The 17,534-nt window shown below is 41.3% G+C and overlaps 1 protein-coding gene across 1 annotated transcript in view; it reads left to right on the top strand.

Annotated features, from left to right (window-relative positions):
* Atp8a1 (ATPase phospholipid transporting 8A1) overlaps positions 1–17,534 on the top strand; it is a 196,666-nt gene that overhangs the window by 147,358 nt on the left and 31,774 nt on the right. The window contains exons 27-30 of the mRNA XM_059274745.1: positions 6,617–6,691; positions 6,794–6,916; positions 11,151–11,229; positions 15,188–15,249. Coding sequence (XP_059130728.1) covers positions 6,617–6,691; positions 6,794–6,916; positions 11,151–11,229; positions 15,188–15,249 — 339 coding nt within the window. The remainder of the gene's footprint in view (positions 1–6,616; positions 6,692–6,793; positions 6,917–11,150; positions 11,230–15,187; positions 15,250–17,534) is intronic.

Raw genomic sequence — 17,534 nt, 5'->3', positions numbered from 1 at the left:
AATTGCTCATGAGTCATGTTTTCAGTTTTTAAAACTGTAAAGACTATGAAGCTTGAACGTGTGCAGAATGTCTTTAAGCCACTGTTGAGGGGAAGTACACACATGGAAAACTATATGTAGTGAGTAATAATCCTGGTGATGGGGGGAAAAAGATGAAGAAAGATGACAGAAGTAGAGGATAGCGGTTAGTTCTGGTCCAGGGGAGGCACACGAGTGCAACCGGGAAATGAGCTAACAGCATCACTGGAAATGAGCTAACAGCATCACTATCCGGCATTCTTATCTTAGATCAGTGACCTTCCTAACGCTGTGACCCTTTACTACAGTTCTTCATGTTGTGGTGACCCCCAACCATAAAGTTATTATTTTCGATGCTACTTCATAACCGTAATCTTGCCGTTATGAATTGTAATATAAATATCTGATATGCAGGATATTTATATTAGGTTCGGTGACCCCTGTGAAAGGGTCATTTGACCCCAGAGTTGGGTTGCACCCCACAGGTTCAGAGTCACTCTCTTAGATCTTCTCTAATAGCACAGCTACCCTTTGCTAGCCGTCTGTTTTGGTTTCTAGGGTTGACAAATACGATTTGGGATAAGGAATTTCCCTAAAATATTCTATTTCTAGGCTCTTTCCGTATATCAAAGATGGCATCAGCTTACAAATGAAACCTGAGACTAGGGAGCTCACTTGGCAAAGCACTAGATTTGTCAGCACCAGGACCTGAGTTCGAGTCCCAGAACCCGTGTACAAAGGCAGGCATGGTGCGGCATGCCCTTGTTGTCTAGACGACGGAGAAGCTAACCAGCCAGCCTAGCCTGCTCAGCCAGCTCCAGGAAAGCATCTGAGGTTGACCTTTGGTCCCCATAGACATGCACACGCATGAGCACCTGCACACATGCAAACACACATGGACACACAGAGAATTAAAACCTAGCTTCACCCTGCAAATGTTTTGGCGTCAGACTGGGCATCAAATACCGGACAAAGCAAGTCAAGCACAGGCCGTAACCTCAGCAGCCAGCCAGTGGGCTACGATGGAAGCCACGTTTGTAATTTTAAGTTTCCTAGGTGCTGCGTTAGCAAATGCCACAACAAAAACCCAGGTTGATTTCAGTACCGTATTTTAAGTCAATGTATTCAAAATATTACCAATCCTCACCAATGTCAAAATTACTAATTTTTTTACACGTGGGTGGAAATCCTACAGTCTTTCCTACATGCCCAGTGTTTGAAATCTGGTATATATTTTGCCTTGAGTGCATCTCAATTTGGACTAAATGCCTATCCTGTGCTCTAATGCGCATGTGGCCTGCAGAGCGGAGCAAGCAGCATAGTGTTGGTGGATAAGTGAACAAGAAAGGATTATTCATGTGTTCATATTTTCTGACATTCATTTTTTTGTGGGTATGGATGTAGACATGTACAAACTTCAGAAGGCAGAAGATCAGAGGACAACTTGCAGGACTTTTTTTTTTTTTTCTTGTTTGTTTTTTAAGACAGAGTTTCTCTGTGTAGCCCTGACCGTCCTGGAACTCACTCTGTAGACCAGGCTGGCCTTGAACTCACAGAGATCTGCCTGCCTCTGCCTCCCAAGTGCTGGGATTAAAGGTGTGTGCCATCACCCAGCTCGGGAGTCTATTCTGTCCAGGTCTACCACATGGGCTCTGGGGATTGAACTTGGATCTTCAGTCTTGGCAGCAAGCTCCTTTACCTCCTGAGCCATCTCAAAGGCTCTTTTTGTCCATTCCTTGCATAGCTCCAGGGACGGGGACCCCATTGGGGGGCGAGGGAGGGCACACACAAGGTAATGAAGAAAAACATATGGAAAGCTGAGGCTAAGTGGTCTGGGCTCCCTGCTGGAGAAACTTCATCACCCAGAAGCTCCGTGTTCTTATTATGAAGAGTTGAACATAGAGGCAGGGTTATTACATATACCTAAAAAAAGAAGGCAGGGATATTATATAGAGATAAACAAGGAGTATACAGTGTACAGCGGGATAAGAGGGCAGGTCCTGCTACTCTCTGTAGGACAGTCTCTGTAAGGGAGCAATCTTCAAGCTGTGAGTATCTGGGGAGAAAGCTGTGGTGGACATTTTCTACCTATACTGTAAGCACTCACGCTTGGTGGCCCGAAGAAGGCTTTGCCATTTCCCTCTGAGCATTACCCCAGGGGAGATGGCTTTGCTATTTTCTCTGTGAGTCTGGGCTGGCGTCCTTGACGTGACTATGTCCACATCACCAGCACACACTCACTCAGTACTTCACTCACTCAGGCCTTCCTCTGCTCCCTACATTTCTTATGTTGTTTAATATCTGGCCCCTAGGTCATCAGAAAGTGTAGCATAATAATGAACTTCTAGATAGGCTGAGGCATTCCTCAGAAGGCTCTGAGGAATGTGGATAATTTGTTAGGAAAACTATCTTCCACTCTCTAGGACCTGCCACACCCTCACAGGTTTGCTGAGGGCCCTCTTACAGATGGTTGTCTGTGCCACTTTATCCTCTATTCCATGGGCCTTTCTATGCATCTGTCGGAAGGACATGGCCTACCCACTTCTTTATGGAAATAAGATCCATATTTTACACCAGAGATATTTTACTCCACATCTGCTGTGTTAGTTAGAAACTGCTAGAGAGTTGACTCAGTTACCTCTGTCAGAATTCTTGTTATGAGTTAGATTGGGATATTGAAACTTAATTTTGAGGTATACAGACTATATCATCTATTAGTCACTTAACATCTGTAGTTAGGTTACCATACCCCTAGCTAAAGTAACCAAATACTCGGAAACATAAGCATCATTGATTACTATTGCTAGATTTGGTCTGAAAAACCTGTGTTTTAATACAAACTTTCAAAGTAATTTATAAGTTTTGTTGTTGGGTTTTTTGTTTGTTTGTTTTTTAATCTTTGAAGTCAGGAGTTTGGTGCACACACTTGGGAGACTAAGGCATGCGGATAGCCTGGGCTACCTAGTTAGACTGTCTCAAAAAAAAAATAATGTTTGTTTCTATATAAATTTGTGGTCCTTCCCTAAAAGGATTATTTTTATTCCCATCCCCTCTATATATCGATAACTTTCCAAATTTTATGTTCTCACTTAAATCATTGAAAGTGTGATACACTTTATTTACATAGATTGTTTTAAGACTTTTAAACCAAGAATTTAAAAATCTGTCAGCACATAGCTGTGTATGGAGTCTAATTTTTAATGAAATAAGTTCATATTTTACCTCTAGACTAGTTGACAAGTTTTTTTTTAATCTAGATCGACAACAAGAGTGAAGTGTGAAAACTTAGGTACCAATGAGGAAAATAAAAATGAGTTTAAGTCAAGTGAAAAAGAAGTCTTCACACCCCATTTCGAATCCAGCATTATATGATTTGTGGTTATCCCCAGCCCTGAATGGACTTGGCTTTGAATGTCAACCCCTTTCTTAAGCTATTTAACACTGATCACATTCTTAACGGGTTAAAAAGGAAGCGAGATAGAAACTTTCCTGGAAACTTCATTTTTATTTTTCTGGTAGCACTTTTTGGAAATGTATTTTGAATATCATTCAACTGTTGGATATGGATTGAACTTTTAAATTAATTCCCCCCATACCTAACTTCTGCCAGCTAAAACAAGTTCTGCAGATGTTAATGGCTCATGTCAATACTGAGAATGAATAGGCAGAAAGCACATCATTGAATGTCTCCAGCAAGGACAACTGCCAGTCTCGGATCTCTCCTTTCTGGTTTTTTTTTTTTTTTTTTTTTTTTGTGCTGATCAGGCGTGGGAGCAGAGACCGCATTGACTGTTTGCAAGCCGCTGCTTAATATGCAGAAGTGCTCCATCAGGGAAACGTCTGTGGGGCTTTAGCTGACCCGCCTCTGGGAGGTGGGGGATGTTGGAGGGGAGCTTGGAAAAGAATTCATAAAGCATGATCTTAAGCCCAAAGAGTGTAATAGATTATCAGCAAAAGCTGCTTTCTTGTCCTTGTCCCGCCGGGGCTATCACTAGCTAGCTCCTCCGTGGTGTCAACTGCAGACACACACACACACACACACACACACACACACACACACACACACACACACACAGGTTCAGCAGATGGCGCTAGAAAGCTTGCTCGGGGTCGATGCCTGGCAGTGGCTGTAGATGTTCACTTAAATCATTGGCTCCTTCTAAAAAGATTTTTTCCCCTTCTGAATCATCTGATCCCGTCCTAACAAAGAGGAGCTTTTCTTTAAGACAATTGGTGGCATCTAGGTCTTCTTAGACCCCCCAAACAATGTAGCGGTTCCCCTTTCCAGAAAGTCATTAAAGTCAATAAGGTGGTACTTTCCCAGTATGCTGGGAAGTAAATTCCCTGGGAATTGAAATCATCTGGGCACCACCCCCGGAAGGCTCTCCGTCCAAGGCTTTGGTTGGGTCAAAGGAGGGCCTCTGTGTGCTTATGGTAATTCAGGTTCTGTCTTACTTAGGGATGTGTTTCTAAGATATGGCTTGAACTGCAAATCTCAGGCTAACCTGCCTGTGGTAGACTGCTTTCCTGTCAAGGACTTTCTCTTTCTCCTTAAAAGAAACTCTCCTTAAAAGAAACGTAGAGAGCAAAACTTTGAATACCAAAACATTTACCTAAAGATGTACTACTGTGTTGAAAGACTTGGCCCTAATTTAGGCATTCCAGTCGTTTCTCTTTTAAAGAGAAAAGCAACAGGAAGATGAACCTTTTGAAATACAACAGATAAATTTCTAAGCATATGTCACATACCTTTCATTCAGAAAGTACGGCGATAAAAATGTGTTAACTCCCATTTAAATGTTTTCTATTATAGCACAGTCTGCGTATATATTTTAAAATACACTTTGAACTCAAACTTGCTGGTTTATTTGTGAGTTCTTTTGTGTTTGAAACTTTCTGTCTGTTCATTGACTGAAGGGGAGGGTCTTAAAATCTAATCTCATGGTACCCAAATTAACAATAGAAGGCTACATGCAAATAAGCTAAAGGGTCTATAATTATTGACCATATACAGTTTATTAACATAAACTTACCCAGTACCAATGCTTTAACAATGCATTTAGAATTAATTATTCCCCGTGAGCGTGTGCAGATCATGTCCATTAGACTGATTTGGAGACATCCACTCTTAATACTTGTTCAACCATTCCCTTCCACTATAAAAATGAAGGCCAACACAGCAACTGTTCATTGTGGCGGGGGTTGGCGGGGGGGGGGGGGGGGGGGGGGGGGGGGGAGGGTCCTGAGTTCATACTGATGAATGTCGAATTTGTAGCCGTTCATGCTTCCATAATGAGGTTAAAGGAAACATGAAGTATAGCAAGGTTCCTGGGCCTCTGAGTGCTCTGTGGAGCTGCAAGTCAAGTTCTTCCCTGCTGTTTGCTAGTGCTGTGCTGTGTGGATGGGTAATCTTCTTGCTGGGCTAGGCTTCTTACTCTTCCAAGTCTGCCTGATTTTTAATTATATTTAGGTTGGCTTTTTTAAAGGCATTCTTTTTTCAGGGTATTGCTAATAATCACTTTATATTTGTTTCAAATATGCTGAATGAAACTCTCTATTACTCCTAAATTTTGTTTCTAAGTTGGGATTTCTCTTTCAAAGAAAATTACAAACATATGAAAACATATGTTCTAGTAATTAAAGATTGGCCTTTGTACAAGCATTAAAGTTCCACTCACAAGCATCTGTCACTATACCTCCAGGGGATGCTATGTTTCCGGTCTCCTGGGGTACCTGCACTCACATGCACATGCCCACATGCAGACTCAAATACCTATACACAATTAAAAATAAAAAATTTAAGTGTAAGTTTAAAATATTACAATATATAAATTCAGATTTAACATTCTGATGGCAATAATTATCAATAAAATATCGATAAGAATCATAAAAAAAGAAAAAAAGGAAACATTTAATGCATTAAATTTTACTTGAAGTATTTATCCTAAAGAAAAAAGAAAGATATGTAAGGTTTCAGTTAGGAATCATTTCTCATAACAAGAGCTGTTAAGCCAGCAAAATCTCCACACTGCAGAAGTTCTGAACCCATTAAAAGTGTGTTAAGGAGTTGTGAAAACTCAGGTGCTCTTTGTAATGTTAAGGGAAAGAAGTAGTGTGTGACACTATATACAGCTGGTCTCAAGTAAAATAAACCTGTGACATTATTTATATAAACTACACACACGACACAGAAGAAAATGATGATCTTATTACTACAGGAAGTTAGTTCCTAAATAAATAAGTATAACATCTATAATAAAAAAAAAAACTTCAACTGAATCCTAGGGATTTTAAAAGGGGAATTAAAGCTATGAGAATTTGATGGCGTGTAAATATATTCACTTGTAGAAACAAGAGAATACCTCTTTTTTTAAAAAAAAATCTGTGATTGCTTGTTCATGTAGATATTTAGATTTGGCAAATCGGATAAATTCTGTCTCAGATGGCAGCTATATAATGAAAGTGCCCCTTTAAATCAAAAGCAAAGACAAGAAATGTCATTGTCCAGAGACCCACAAATGATCTATTGGGGGCTGCTTTTCAGGGTTCAATGTGTTGAGATTCTGTGTCCTAATTCTGGGGCTTGTGTTCTTCCCAGATCTGGTTTGCCTTTGTCAATGGCTTTTCTGGACAAATCCTCTTTGAGAGATGGTGCATAGGACTTTATAATGTGGTAAGTCGAGCCCATTTGATAATTCCTGTTTGTTTAATACTGAAGATAAATGTCATACCCATCATCTGGCCGTGTGATGTAATGAGCAGTATGTCCCTTCAGATGTTTACAGCGATGCCTCCCTTGACGCTTGGAATATTTGAGAGATCGTGCAGAAAGGAGAACATGTTAAAATACCCTGAGTTGTACAAAACGTCCCAGAACGCTCTGGACTTCAATACCAAGGTAGGAGCTGGTGTTCAGAGGGGTTTTCTTTGTTGCAGCAAGCTTGGGGCATCTGGCCTGCCTCAGCCGAGAACTCCAAGGTACTGTGTGAGGCAAGTCATATGAAGGTTCTGAGTATGGAGGGCAAAGAAGTTTTGTTGGTTGAGTTGGACTGTTGGGGGTTTTGTTATTGTTATTTGTTTGTTTTGTTTGTTGGGGTTTTCTTTCCCCTTTTTTTGACGGTTACAAATTAAAATGAAACCACTCTTCATCGGGGTTCTTGGGGCAGCAATGAGTAGATGTGGCCGGCTGGCCATGTCACTGTCCTTTCAGGAAACGTTGGAAATGGCTCACTCCTCACCAGAGTCACCTGGGACTGACAGGGCCTGGCTGTACTTGTGCTGGGGTGAGGAGCACGATCTCCTTCTTTCCCAGTCTCCTGTTTGAGGAAATGATGTGCTCATTAGAATTTTAGAGCAACTGAGTTGGGCATTAAAACTGTAGTCTCCAGGAAATAACTTCTTGTTTACTAGGTAGCTCTGAGGCTTAAATTTTAAAACACAAGATGAAGTATCTAGCGTTTTACCTAAAACTGTAGTTTGCCTGGGTTGTTGTTTTGGTTTTGGTTTTTTATCCACAAAGTCGTTTTTTTTTGTTTTTTTTCCTTTTCTTTTCTTCATTAGCATAAAAAGTATCATTAGCATCAAAAGTAGCAGGTTTCCTTATGGCTTCTCCTATGGGATTATTCTGATTGCTTCTCTTTGTCGCTTTTCCCCACCTCCCTTTCTCCGGCCCCCGTTTGTGTGTTCCCGCCCCCAGTCACCCCCCTGGTACCTTCATATCCCATGTGTTCGATCACCCTCCCCATTGCCCTTCCTCGAGCCTCTTATTCCTTTCCCGAGCCTCCTGCTGCTTCCCACCCCCCACCCACCCCCCCACCCCCCACCCCCCCCACCCCCCCCACCCCCCCCACCCCCCCCCACCCCGTCTACACACATTCTCACCTAAACATACATGCATAAAAACGAGACGCTCCGCAGGAAGGTCGCCAGGGCGGAGGGCGGAGGCAAGGAGCCTGGAAGATGAGCGGGATCAGGATGCGTGATGTGAAATCCACAAAGAATCAATGAATAGCTTTTTTTTTTTTAATGAGAAACCAAGAGCCACACATGAGAGAGAGCCTGCAGGATTTGTTCTTCTGCACCTGGGCCGCCTCACTTCATATAATATTTTCCAGTTCCATTCATTCCCATTCAAGGTTCAGGGGCTCATTTTCCTTTATGGCTGAAGGAAATACTGCCATGCAAATGTTCCACGTTTTTACCGTCCATTCATCTGCTGGTGGATGTTTGAGCTGATTGCACTGCTTGGGTTCAAACTCTGCCTAACACATCACAGGCTACTGTCATCTCCTGTGACCTGTGATACTTAGTCACTCCAGCAAGAGAAGATTTCGTTTCTGCATAGTTTACTTTCCGGCAAGTGTATCTTCTAACACGTTTCCACACTAGTATAATGTAATGATCCAGGTTTCTCTTTAATGTCACTGAGAGGATGAATTTAAAATGGCAGCAACCAAGGTAGATACTATAATATTTATGTATTTGATTAGTAGTAAAACAAATGAACAAATATAATACCCTTTTACTGAATCATTTCCACTTAATTTAGTGCATGTTCAGTAGTAAATTAGTGACAGATATAACAGCAATTCTGTGTCTTAAATGTACAGGCATTTAGCATAGGAACTTTTGTTTCTTTTTTTTTTTTTTTTTTTTTTTTAATTCTGACATGATTGGACACTGGACAGCCTGGGAATTGAACCTGAGTCCTCTAGGACATAAGTCAGTGCTCTTAACCACTGAGCCACCAGGACCCACATAGCATAGGGACTTTTAACATGTACCAATTCATAAGGCTCTCTAGTGCTATTTATTCTCAATGTACCAAGAACGAAGTGAAACAGGTCTGTTGGTGCCTCTGCTCTACACACCGTAAATGATAGTGTTGAGTATATAACCAGGAAGTTCGTTTTCTTCTGAGACTCATGAGCACACTGCATGGATATCGAGCAGTACACATGCATATAGCTTGATAGCTTTGGATTCAATCATTGGAAATGGTCAATTAAAACATCAAACACCCTGAAGCTTGCTTAATTTGTACCACCGGTTCTGAAAAATGTATTTTTAGTGGTATATTCTTAAGCTGTTTCTTCATAGTATACAATATCTAAGTTAACATTTTAATTATTTTTTTAGGTTATTTATTTATTGTGAACAGTTTGTATCAAATTCTCCCCGCATTGCTGGCATGGTTTTCATTATCTATGGTAAACATTTTCAAATGATGAAAAGCTACGGTCAGGGTGTATGTGGTGGTCGTGAGCTCCTGTTTTACTATAAAAAGTCATCTGGGAGCCAAGTGCAGGCTGCTACATTGGCAATGATTCTCAGCAAACCTAGTGGGCTTTATCAAGCTCAGCTACAGGTCCTTGCCTTCCATAGTTTGGGCTCTGTGGTGCTGTCTCAGAAGTTAGCTTCGAGCCACAAACATGACCGTGCCCCTCTTGAATGAAAGCATGTATCGATCCTCCCAGGATTACCCAGTCATTCCTGAAAAGCTACATCCTCTCATGCCCTGTCACACATGACAATTATGGGCACAGTTTTATGGTCAGGAAAAGAAGAAAACAGGTAGCATGCAGTGTTGACATAAGAGTAACTTTTTCCTTATGTCTTTTATCATTGAAATACATACTTCATTGTCTGTAGAGCCCGGTCATTTAGAAAACTCCAGATCATCGCTTCTCGGCCTTTTGGCTAAGATCAAGTGTAGAAAACTCTAGATCAACTCAATTGAGCTACACAAGTCCCATATCTCTTTGAGTATGTATTTAGCTTATATATTCAGCTTACCATCTATTTCTCTAGGGGTTATAGATTTCTAGCAAACGATTTCAGCGAAACTGTTCGATTGCATTCCACCTGAATGTTTTAAAATTCAGGAACAAATGGTTACAAAATGCATAGTTGTCTGCACAGCAGTTGCCGAGGGTCCCAAGTGTGGAGGCATTGTCCCCTTGAATGATGAGGCTTACATTTGTTATGGTAAAAGGGGTCGGAGGTTCTAAGGTCATGACAGGGGTTAAAGGATTAGCATGTGACAATAAGTGTCGGTCGGGGGAATGGAAAAGTAGAACTAATTTTTCTTGCACCCACCTGTGCTTTCTGTCAAATAAAAACGTGTGGTAATGGCCGAGTGAGGAGAAGCAGCAAAGGTTAATGAGTAACACAAGTTCAAATGTGTAAAGTATTGGAGCGTAAATTGGATCATACCATCCAGCGTGGCTGGGTGAACTCACAAAGGAGATTGAGATCACAGTGGAAAATTTTGGGAGGCAGGCAACTTAATTTCTGTTGTTTGAACAGCTTAGAACTATTAATACACGCCAATTGTATTTAACATTAAGCTTTGTTTGCAAGAAGCCATTTTAAATGATGAATCTACAGCTGTTCAGGGGCTCATAAAGAGTCTAAGCAGTTTTCTATAACTTAATCTCTCCCATTCTGTTACAAGTCCCGATGATGTCTGCTCTCCTGTTCGTAATACACAAGACATAAAATGTAATGGCTGTTAAGTGGCCGTGGTGATTGTCTGAGACTTGGTATTGACAGATGTTAAACAATTGTAAAAGCCTTTGATAAATTCAGTCATAGTCAGAATACTTTATTTTAATAAATACATAATCTACATGTTAGACTTTGTGCTTTTTTTTACACTCTATGCAAGAGAGAGAAAGCAGCTTTAGGTATTTGTACCACCGAAGCAATACAGAGTAGTGGGATGGAGGGGGATGGATTTCCCAGTCATAGTCTTTTAAAGGTTTATTCTTCTACAGTTATGAAAAAAAAAATCCCAGTGTAAGAAATTCCAGGATCTGCATTTGTTATAATTTTTTTTTTTCCCTTTGGTGGGCAGAACTTTAAACTTTTGATAGTGGAATTTTTTTTTTTTCTTTTTAGTAGGAAAAAAATTTCAAGTTGAAGCTGAAAAAACATCTTGAGAAACATAAAAATAAATAAATGACCCATGAACGTCTACGGCAGAGAGTGTCTGTCAGTTCTATTAATTCACAGTGGTGGCCCCGGCAGAAACACGTTTTGTGCATCCAGCCCACAGATAAAAAGGAAGGGCAGAGGTCACAGCACGAGTTTATCGCGAATGGTTCTCATGGATTCCTGTTTTCCCTCAGGTTTTCTGGGTTCATTGTCTGAATGGCCTCTTCCACTCCGTTATTCTCTTTTGGTTCCCACTCAAAGCCCTTCAGTATGGTAAGTAGAAAGGGTCTGAATGCAAAGAGGTGCTGTCTCACCCTTTCGGCAAAGTAACTCATTGTCGATATGTGTTCTAAGTTATGGCGGCGTGCCCTGCCGTGGCGTTTTCCTTCATCGAAAACACTGTGCACCCAAAAGTTGTGCACACAGTCGCGATTTTTATTATTCCTGTAGAAGTCAAGTGATTTAATCTATGCAAAGCCCTTCTTTTCTACCCCTCATGCTTCCCAAACTTGCAAACTTCAGGCCTTCCCCGCCGCCTTTTTACAAGCCTATCCTGTGAAGATCGTAAGTGCTAATGTCTTATGTCATCTGTTTCTTGTACTATGAGGCTTATATAGAGCACTTTAAATTGATCCTGATCAGTTGGGCTGCATTTTCAGGTGAACTTGAGCTGACATTTTTAACACGTCTCCCCCTTCGTCTTGGAGTACGCCCTTTTTTTTCTCTGCTGGTTTCAAGGGAGTGATTTTATTCCATCAGTTTTGAAAGAGAGGATCATGGTGTACTTCCTCTGCCCATAAAAATGATGAAGTGGCCACTCTAGGGAGGAAGGATGTCTGTCAAGCCTAGCCTGGTGCTCGGAGTCCCAGGGCAGACCTCTTCCCTGGGGTGCTAAGGAAGTGCTGGCTCTTCAGTACTGTGCTCCCAGGCTGCAAGAATATAAATGTTGGCTCATTCTCCGCTCAAGTCGCTGTGAGTCCTTCCTAAGTACAGGCATCCATCTGTCCCCACCGTCTATGAACTTGTGGTTGTTCGTATAACACCACACTTGCTGTTCTTGCCCCTTTAACGTGGGTTTCCAGAATGACCTTGAAAAAACATAAACCAAACCAAGTATCGCAAGGCTTATCATACTTGTAACAAAATCCTCCACCTCCGGAGTCCTGTGTGTTCTTCCCCAGAGAGGCTGTGAAGAGAGAGGCTCCTCTCTCCGATCACCGCTGTGCCACTCCTGCGGCGCCCAGTCCCCTCGTCACCCTTATGTCCGCACACAGCTGGCCTAACCTGGTGTGATGTTTGGGCATTTCGGCATCATCCTTCTCCCCTAAGCCTCAGCATGCTGAGGAGTGAGTGCTTGCTGTGCTCAGGACAGTGCCTGCCTTCCCACAGGTACCAGTCAGCTGCGGCTGGGTTACTGTGGCTCACAGCATGAATGTGTAAGTGTTCCAGAGAAAGTGGTGGATTCCTGCCTAAGCCGAAGTTTTAATCTCCTTGGTTTATTACTCAGGAAACTGTAATGGTAAACACTTCCCAATTTCAAGATCATGGTGGAAAAGAGTTTGTTTTATTATTGGGGTATAATTAAGTTACTGAAGCATTTAGCATTTCAAAATACACCGTTCAGTGGTTTTTAGTATCTACATTGAACTATGCAGATGTCACCATCATATAATGCTATAATGTTTTAGCACCCCCAGAAAGAAACCCCACGTCTGTTAGCAATCACTCCCAGATTCTTTGTAGCCTCCTCATAGCCCTTCGAAACTACTAATTTTTCTATCTCTGTGAACTTGCCTATTGTGAACATGTCATATAAGTGGAATTATGTACATAAGCTTGGCTTTTCCAGGTTGTAGTACCGATCAGTACTTCATTCCCTTTTCTGGTTAAATAATATTCCACTGTATAGATATACCATTCTTTACCAATCAGCTGATGTACATTATATTGTTTCTGCTTTTTGAAGCGATCAAATACTGAAGTCCAGGGTACAATTCAAGATATCCTGACCTTAAGGAAATTCACCAAATAAAGTTAATTTTCAAAATGTAAAAATCAACATAAGAATTAAAAGCAAGATATTGCCAATCCATGAAACTACTATTTCAACATTCTAAACTAGAAAAGGGAAATTTAATGTCAAAAATAAGCCAAGCCAAACAGCATACAGTATACTTTAGACATGCCAGATCTCTGTGTTTTCCTGGGAAACAGTCCACATCAGCCGGCTTCAGCCCAGCCGTCCCCAGCAGCTGCTGCCTAGGGTAACCAAATCCAGACAAGTCTCAAGGGCCCTTGGCTTTTTCCTCCAAGAATGAGTTATAGGTAGCACAGCTTTGCGTTCCCAGTTTGATGATGGGGGCTCTGTAATTGTTTTGCCTTTTTCCCACTTTTGGATGAGTGCTAGGAGATTGGGAGACTTGTTTTGCTTTGAAGGGATGCAGGAACTAGAGTCCCTAAAAGCATACAACATAAAACGTAATAATCATTCTCAGGGGAACAGTTCCAAGAGTTGTCTGTAGATCTCTTATAAAATCCAAGAGCTTTGGGAAGCCTGTGAGGTCAAAATTTTGAGTGGTTATCAATTTTTGTAATAGTCAGTTTTTGTCTTTTTCAGTTATGATACAAACCCAGTGTGGGCTAAGACACCTGGTGCTTGGGTAAAAAAAATGGCGGTGAGGTAGTGCGCATCCTCGAACTCTCTGCTGCTGTATACCCAGTGTCACTTAAGGCTGCCCTTGAAGACACTGTAGACCACTGCTCTGATTAACCCTTGAACACTGGTGTGTCGAGATAAAGTTCTGAGAGACAGACTGGGCAGGCATAAAAACACATCTGTTACTGTCCCAGAGCTCAGTGACTTGCATCGTGGGAAAGGTTGTTCTCTTCATGAGTTGAGCCACTGGCTTCCACAGGATTACAGTCTTGCATGATGCCACGGGATCCATGGATTTTAATGTAACCAAGCACACAGAGTTCACTAGTGGAGTTTCAGATTCCATGCTGGCAACTAACCTTTAAAAAACAAAAACAAAACACAGACCTCTACCTCCTGGGAGGGGGGAAAAAGCAGCTTGCTGAGTTTTGATGTAGTATAAAAGAATTATTGGAAAAGATTACCAAAATAAACACAGACACACCCATCATAACTCCATGTATATCTCTACAAATCCATATTTCTCTGAAATATTGTAACCAAAGCAACATGTGAGAACCCAGCTGCATTCTGTTAAATTCTGGACATTAAGAAGATTAATGTAAAATAATGCCAATTTTCTCACTCATTTTTGTTTAGGAAAATAGCTATTTTTCATAAAATGTGTTTATATGACTTTGTACTGGGTTTATTACTGTTATTTTTAGATAAAATACAGATTTTTTTTAATGTTCTGTTTTAATTTCTAATTTGGTAAGTACTGATAGCTATAAAGCATGTATGCAGAAGCTCCTGAGGATATGCAATCATTTCTGAGTGAATCCAAAGACCAGGAATGAAAGCCAATAATTTAACAGAGCCAAGCCAAGTGTCTTTGCCTCGCCCCAGACAGCGCATGTAACTAGTGTGACCCTGAAAGCCATGCAAAGTGGGGAGCCTCATGCTGCCTTTCATGATGGAGCTGAGTTCCCCAGGAACTGAGTGTCAGTATTTTCAACCAGTAATAGCATCTCTTGGTTAGTTGCTATTCCTTCATCTACAGTTATTTTTTTTTTGTTACTCAATCGTGGAATAGCAAAGGACTTTAAATATACCCAGAAGTCCAGCCTCAAAGCATCATGTGCGTGGGATCAAGTTGGTGCTCCCTGAGTCCAAGCATGGTTTTTCACCCATCTCTCTTGGTTCCATGTTAACAGCTTTGTTGAGAGGGGTCCCGTGACTCTCACTGATGCATTGCCAACCTTCTGTCTCTGCGCTGAGACATCATTCTGTCCGTGCCCAGAACTTTAAGCTTTCCAAATGATTAAGAGTTCAACATTTTTGTGTACTTATTTATATTCATGTTGTGGAGTCTAAGAATTGGTTAGCACGTCAGATTTCTCGTTTAGTATTTAATTTGTGGCCCATCTGTAGTAACTTTGTGAAGAATAGCAGCCCGGTCTCAAAGATACACTTCATTGCTGACCCCACCGAGCGCCTCTAGGTTCTTCTTGTGTTCAAAATGACGAAGTTGCTTTCTTGTTTTTGGACCTTCCTTCGTTTTCTTCCTCACAAGCCTCTCTTCTTTTCTTGCAGGCACGGTATTTGGAAATGGGAAAACCTCAGATTACCTGCTTCTGGGAAACTTCGTTTATACTGTGAGTTCAGCCCCTTTGCGTGCTTTTATCTAAACCACTGCCTCTTACCTTTGTTCCTTTCCTCTCAGACTTAAATGTGTGTGTGTGGGGGGGGGGGGGTCTTCAGGGACATTTAGAGTTTCCTTCAAAAGTGAAATAAGGCATTTGGAGTGTTAAGAGCTTCCTACATAAGGTTTTGTTGGGTTTCTTTCGTGTATTTGGTTTTTGTTGTTGTTTGTTTTGTTTTGAGATAGGACATCACTGTGTAGCCCAGGCTGGCCTTTAGCTCAAAGTCCTCCTACCTCAGCCTCCCAAGTGCCAAGAATGATTGTCAGGCATGTGTACCACCGTACCTGCTCTTGTAAGTGTGATTTGGATTCACTGGCTTTAAAAGATTTCTGTTTCTTTGATTTTCAGTATTCCCTCTTTACTCTTACTAGCTAGCTGTTCCCCTGTTTTTTCTTCATTTTTAACTTTTTCCTCAAATTTATCTTACTGCCATTGCTGATATATATTATATTATATTATATTATATTTTATATTATATATATTTGGTTTCCAAAATGTTACCAACCGTCATTAAAGTATTCATGGGTGTGTAACCAGTGATTTCTTTAGAGGCTTATGCTAACTAACGTTAGAGTAAACTGAGGCTGGAGAAATGGCTCAATGGTTAAGAGCACTGACTGCTTCTGAGGACTTGGGTTCAGTTCCCAGCACCCACATGATGGCTCACAGCCATCTGTAACTCCAGTTCTGGGGGTTTTAGACTCTCTTCTGGCCTTGGCAGACACCAGGCACACAAGTGGTACACATACATACATGCAAGCAAATATTCAAACACATTTGATATGTTTTTAATGAGAGTGATCCACAGGCTTCTGTAACATTTTTTCCCACAGCTGCCAAAGATCCACCAAGTTCTTCCCACTGCCTCCAAGATGCCAGGAAGCACTCAGACCGTTTTTGATTTTTTTCTACTAGAACTCAAGAGGTCTCTGGAATGCTAATGCCCATGGTCACACAGTTGAATCCATTACACAGGCATTCCAACCTGAGTTCTGCATTCTGTAACCAGCCCTCTCTCTATTCCTTATGTGCCTCACTCACTCACTCACTCTTCAGCCTCTGTACGGAGAAAGTGTGGCCAACCAGCCATGGGTATGGCTGACTCTGGGATAATGGTGCTCAAATGTCATTGTGAGCTGGAGAGTATAACTCAGGCAGTTCAGGCCCCAGCACTGAAAACTAAAGTATACACATCTCAAGTGTTGGAATAACTGAATGATGAGAAGTTAAGTTCATGTGTGTGCTGACTTGTTTGAACTCTCAACTCCACACAATTTAGAAGAGAGTCTTCATGGGGAATTGTCTAGATCCAGCTGGCCTATGAGGCGGGAAGACCCTCCATTGAATATGAGTAGCAGCATTTCATGGTTTGGGTTTTGCATTATATAAAAATAGAGAATTCTAGCCGAGTACTAAGCAAGCGCACACACAGAGGTGTGCATTAATTCTATCTCTCTGCTTGACTGTGGATATGATGCGTGAAGATCCTGCCTTGATTTCCCTGTAATGATGACTGGAACCTGGAACCGGAAGCCAGGTCGAATCAAATGACCCTATATGGCTTTCTTTTGGGGTGTTTTGTCACAGCAACAGAAGTGATACTCAGGTAGCCAGAGGGGCTGAGGTTTGGGAAAATCTTGGATTTCTTTCCTGGTGTCTTCCCATTGAAGGGGTAAAAGAAAAGCACATCCATATTTGAGAAGATTGTATATATACTTAACCAGGTAGGTGGAAAAAAACCCACAGTTTATATTATGGCTGTCTCTTGGGGACACACTAACGTCTCAGGTCCCAAGAGAGTGCTTTTCTTTCATTTTATCACTTACTGAAAATTTTATGTAGCTTAAGCTAACTAATATTCACTAATACAAGTTTGATGTCTGCAGATATTAATCATGATTTACCACCAGTTATCCTGATGAGAAAATGCTACTGTAACCCTAGACCTTAACTTTTCAACCCTGCTCAAAAATGTCGAAGCATGTACTGTCCCCAAAACCTGAAAGCAGGAGTGGACACTATGGGCATTGGTAATCACCAGGATTAGGCAGAAAATACACTTTCAGTGATATGAATTAATCCAAGGCCCAGAGTTTCCTTGACTCACAAGGTTTCAGTTTTTTACATGTAGTTATAAATAGATCATAATGATGTGAGTGCTGGTCTAAGTGTTCCACATTCCGTGTTTTAATCAAAAACAACCTTGTGAGGAAGATGTGCTCCTTGGTTTTTCATCA

Source organism: Peromyscus eremicus, chromosome 10, assembly GCF_949786415.1.
Source record: "Peromyscus eremicus chromosome 10, PerEre_H2_v1, whole genome shotgun sequence".
Taxonomy (NCBI): domain Eukaryota; kingdom Metazoa; phylum Chordata; class Mammalia; order Rodentia; family Cricetidae; genus Peromyscus; species Peromyscus eremicus.
The sequence above is the reverse complement of the archived record's forward strand: the minus strand, read 5'-3'. Positions and strand labels throughout refer to the sequence as shown.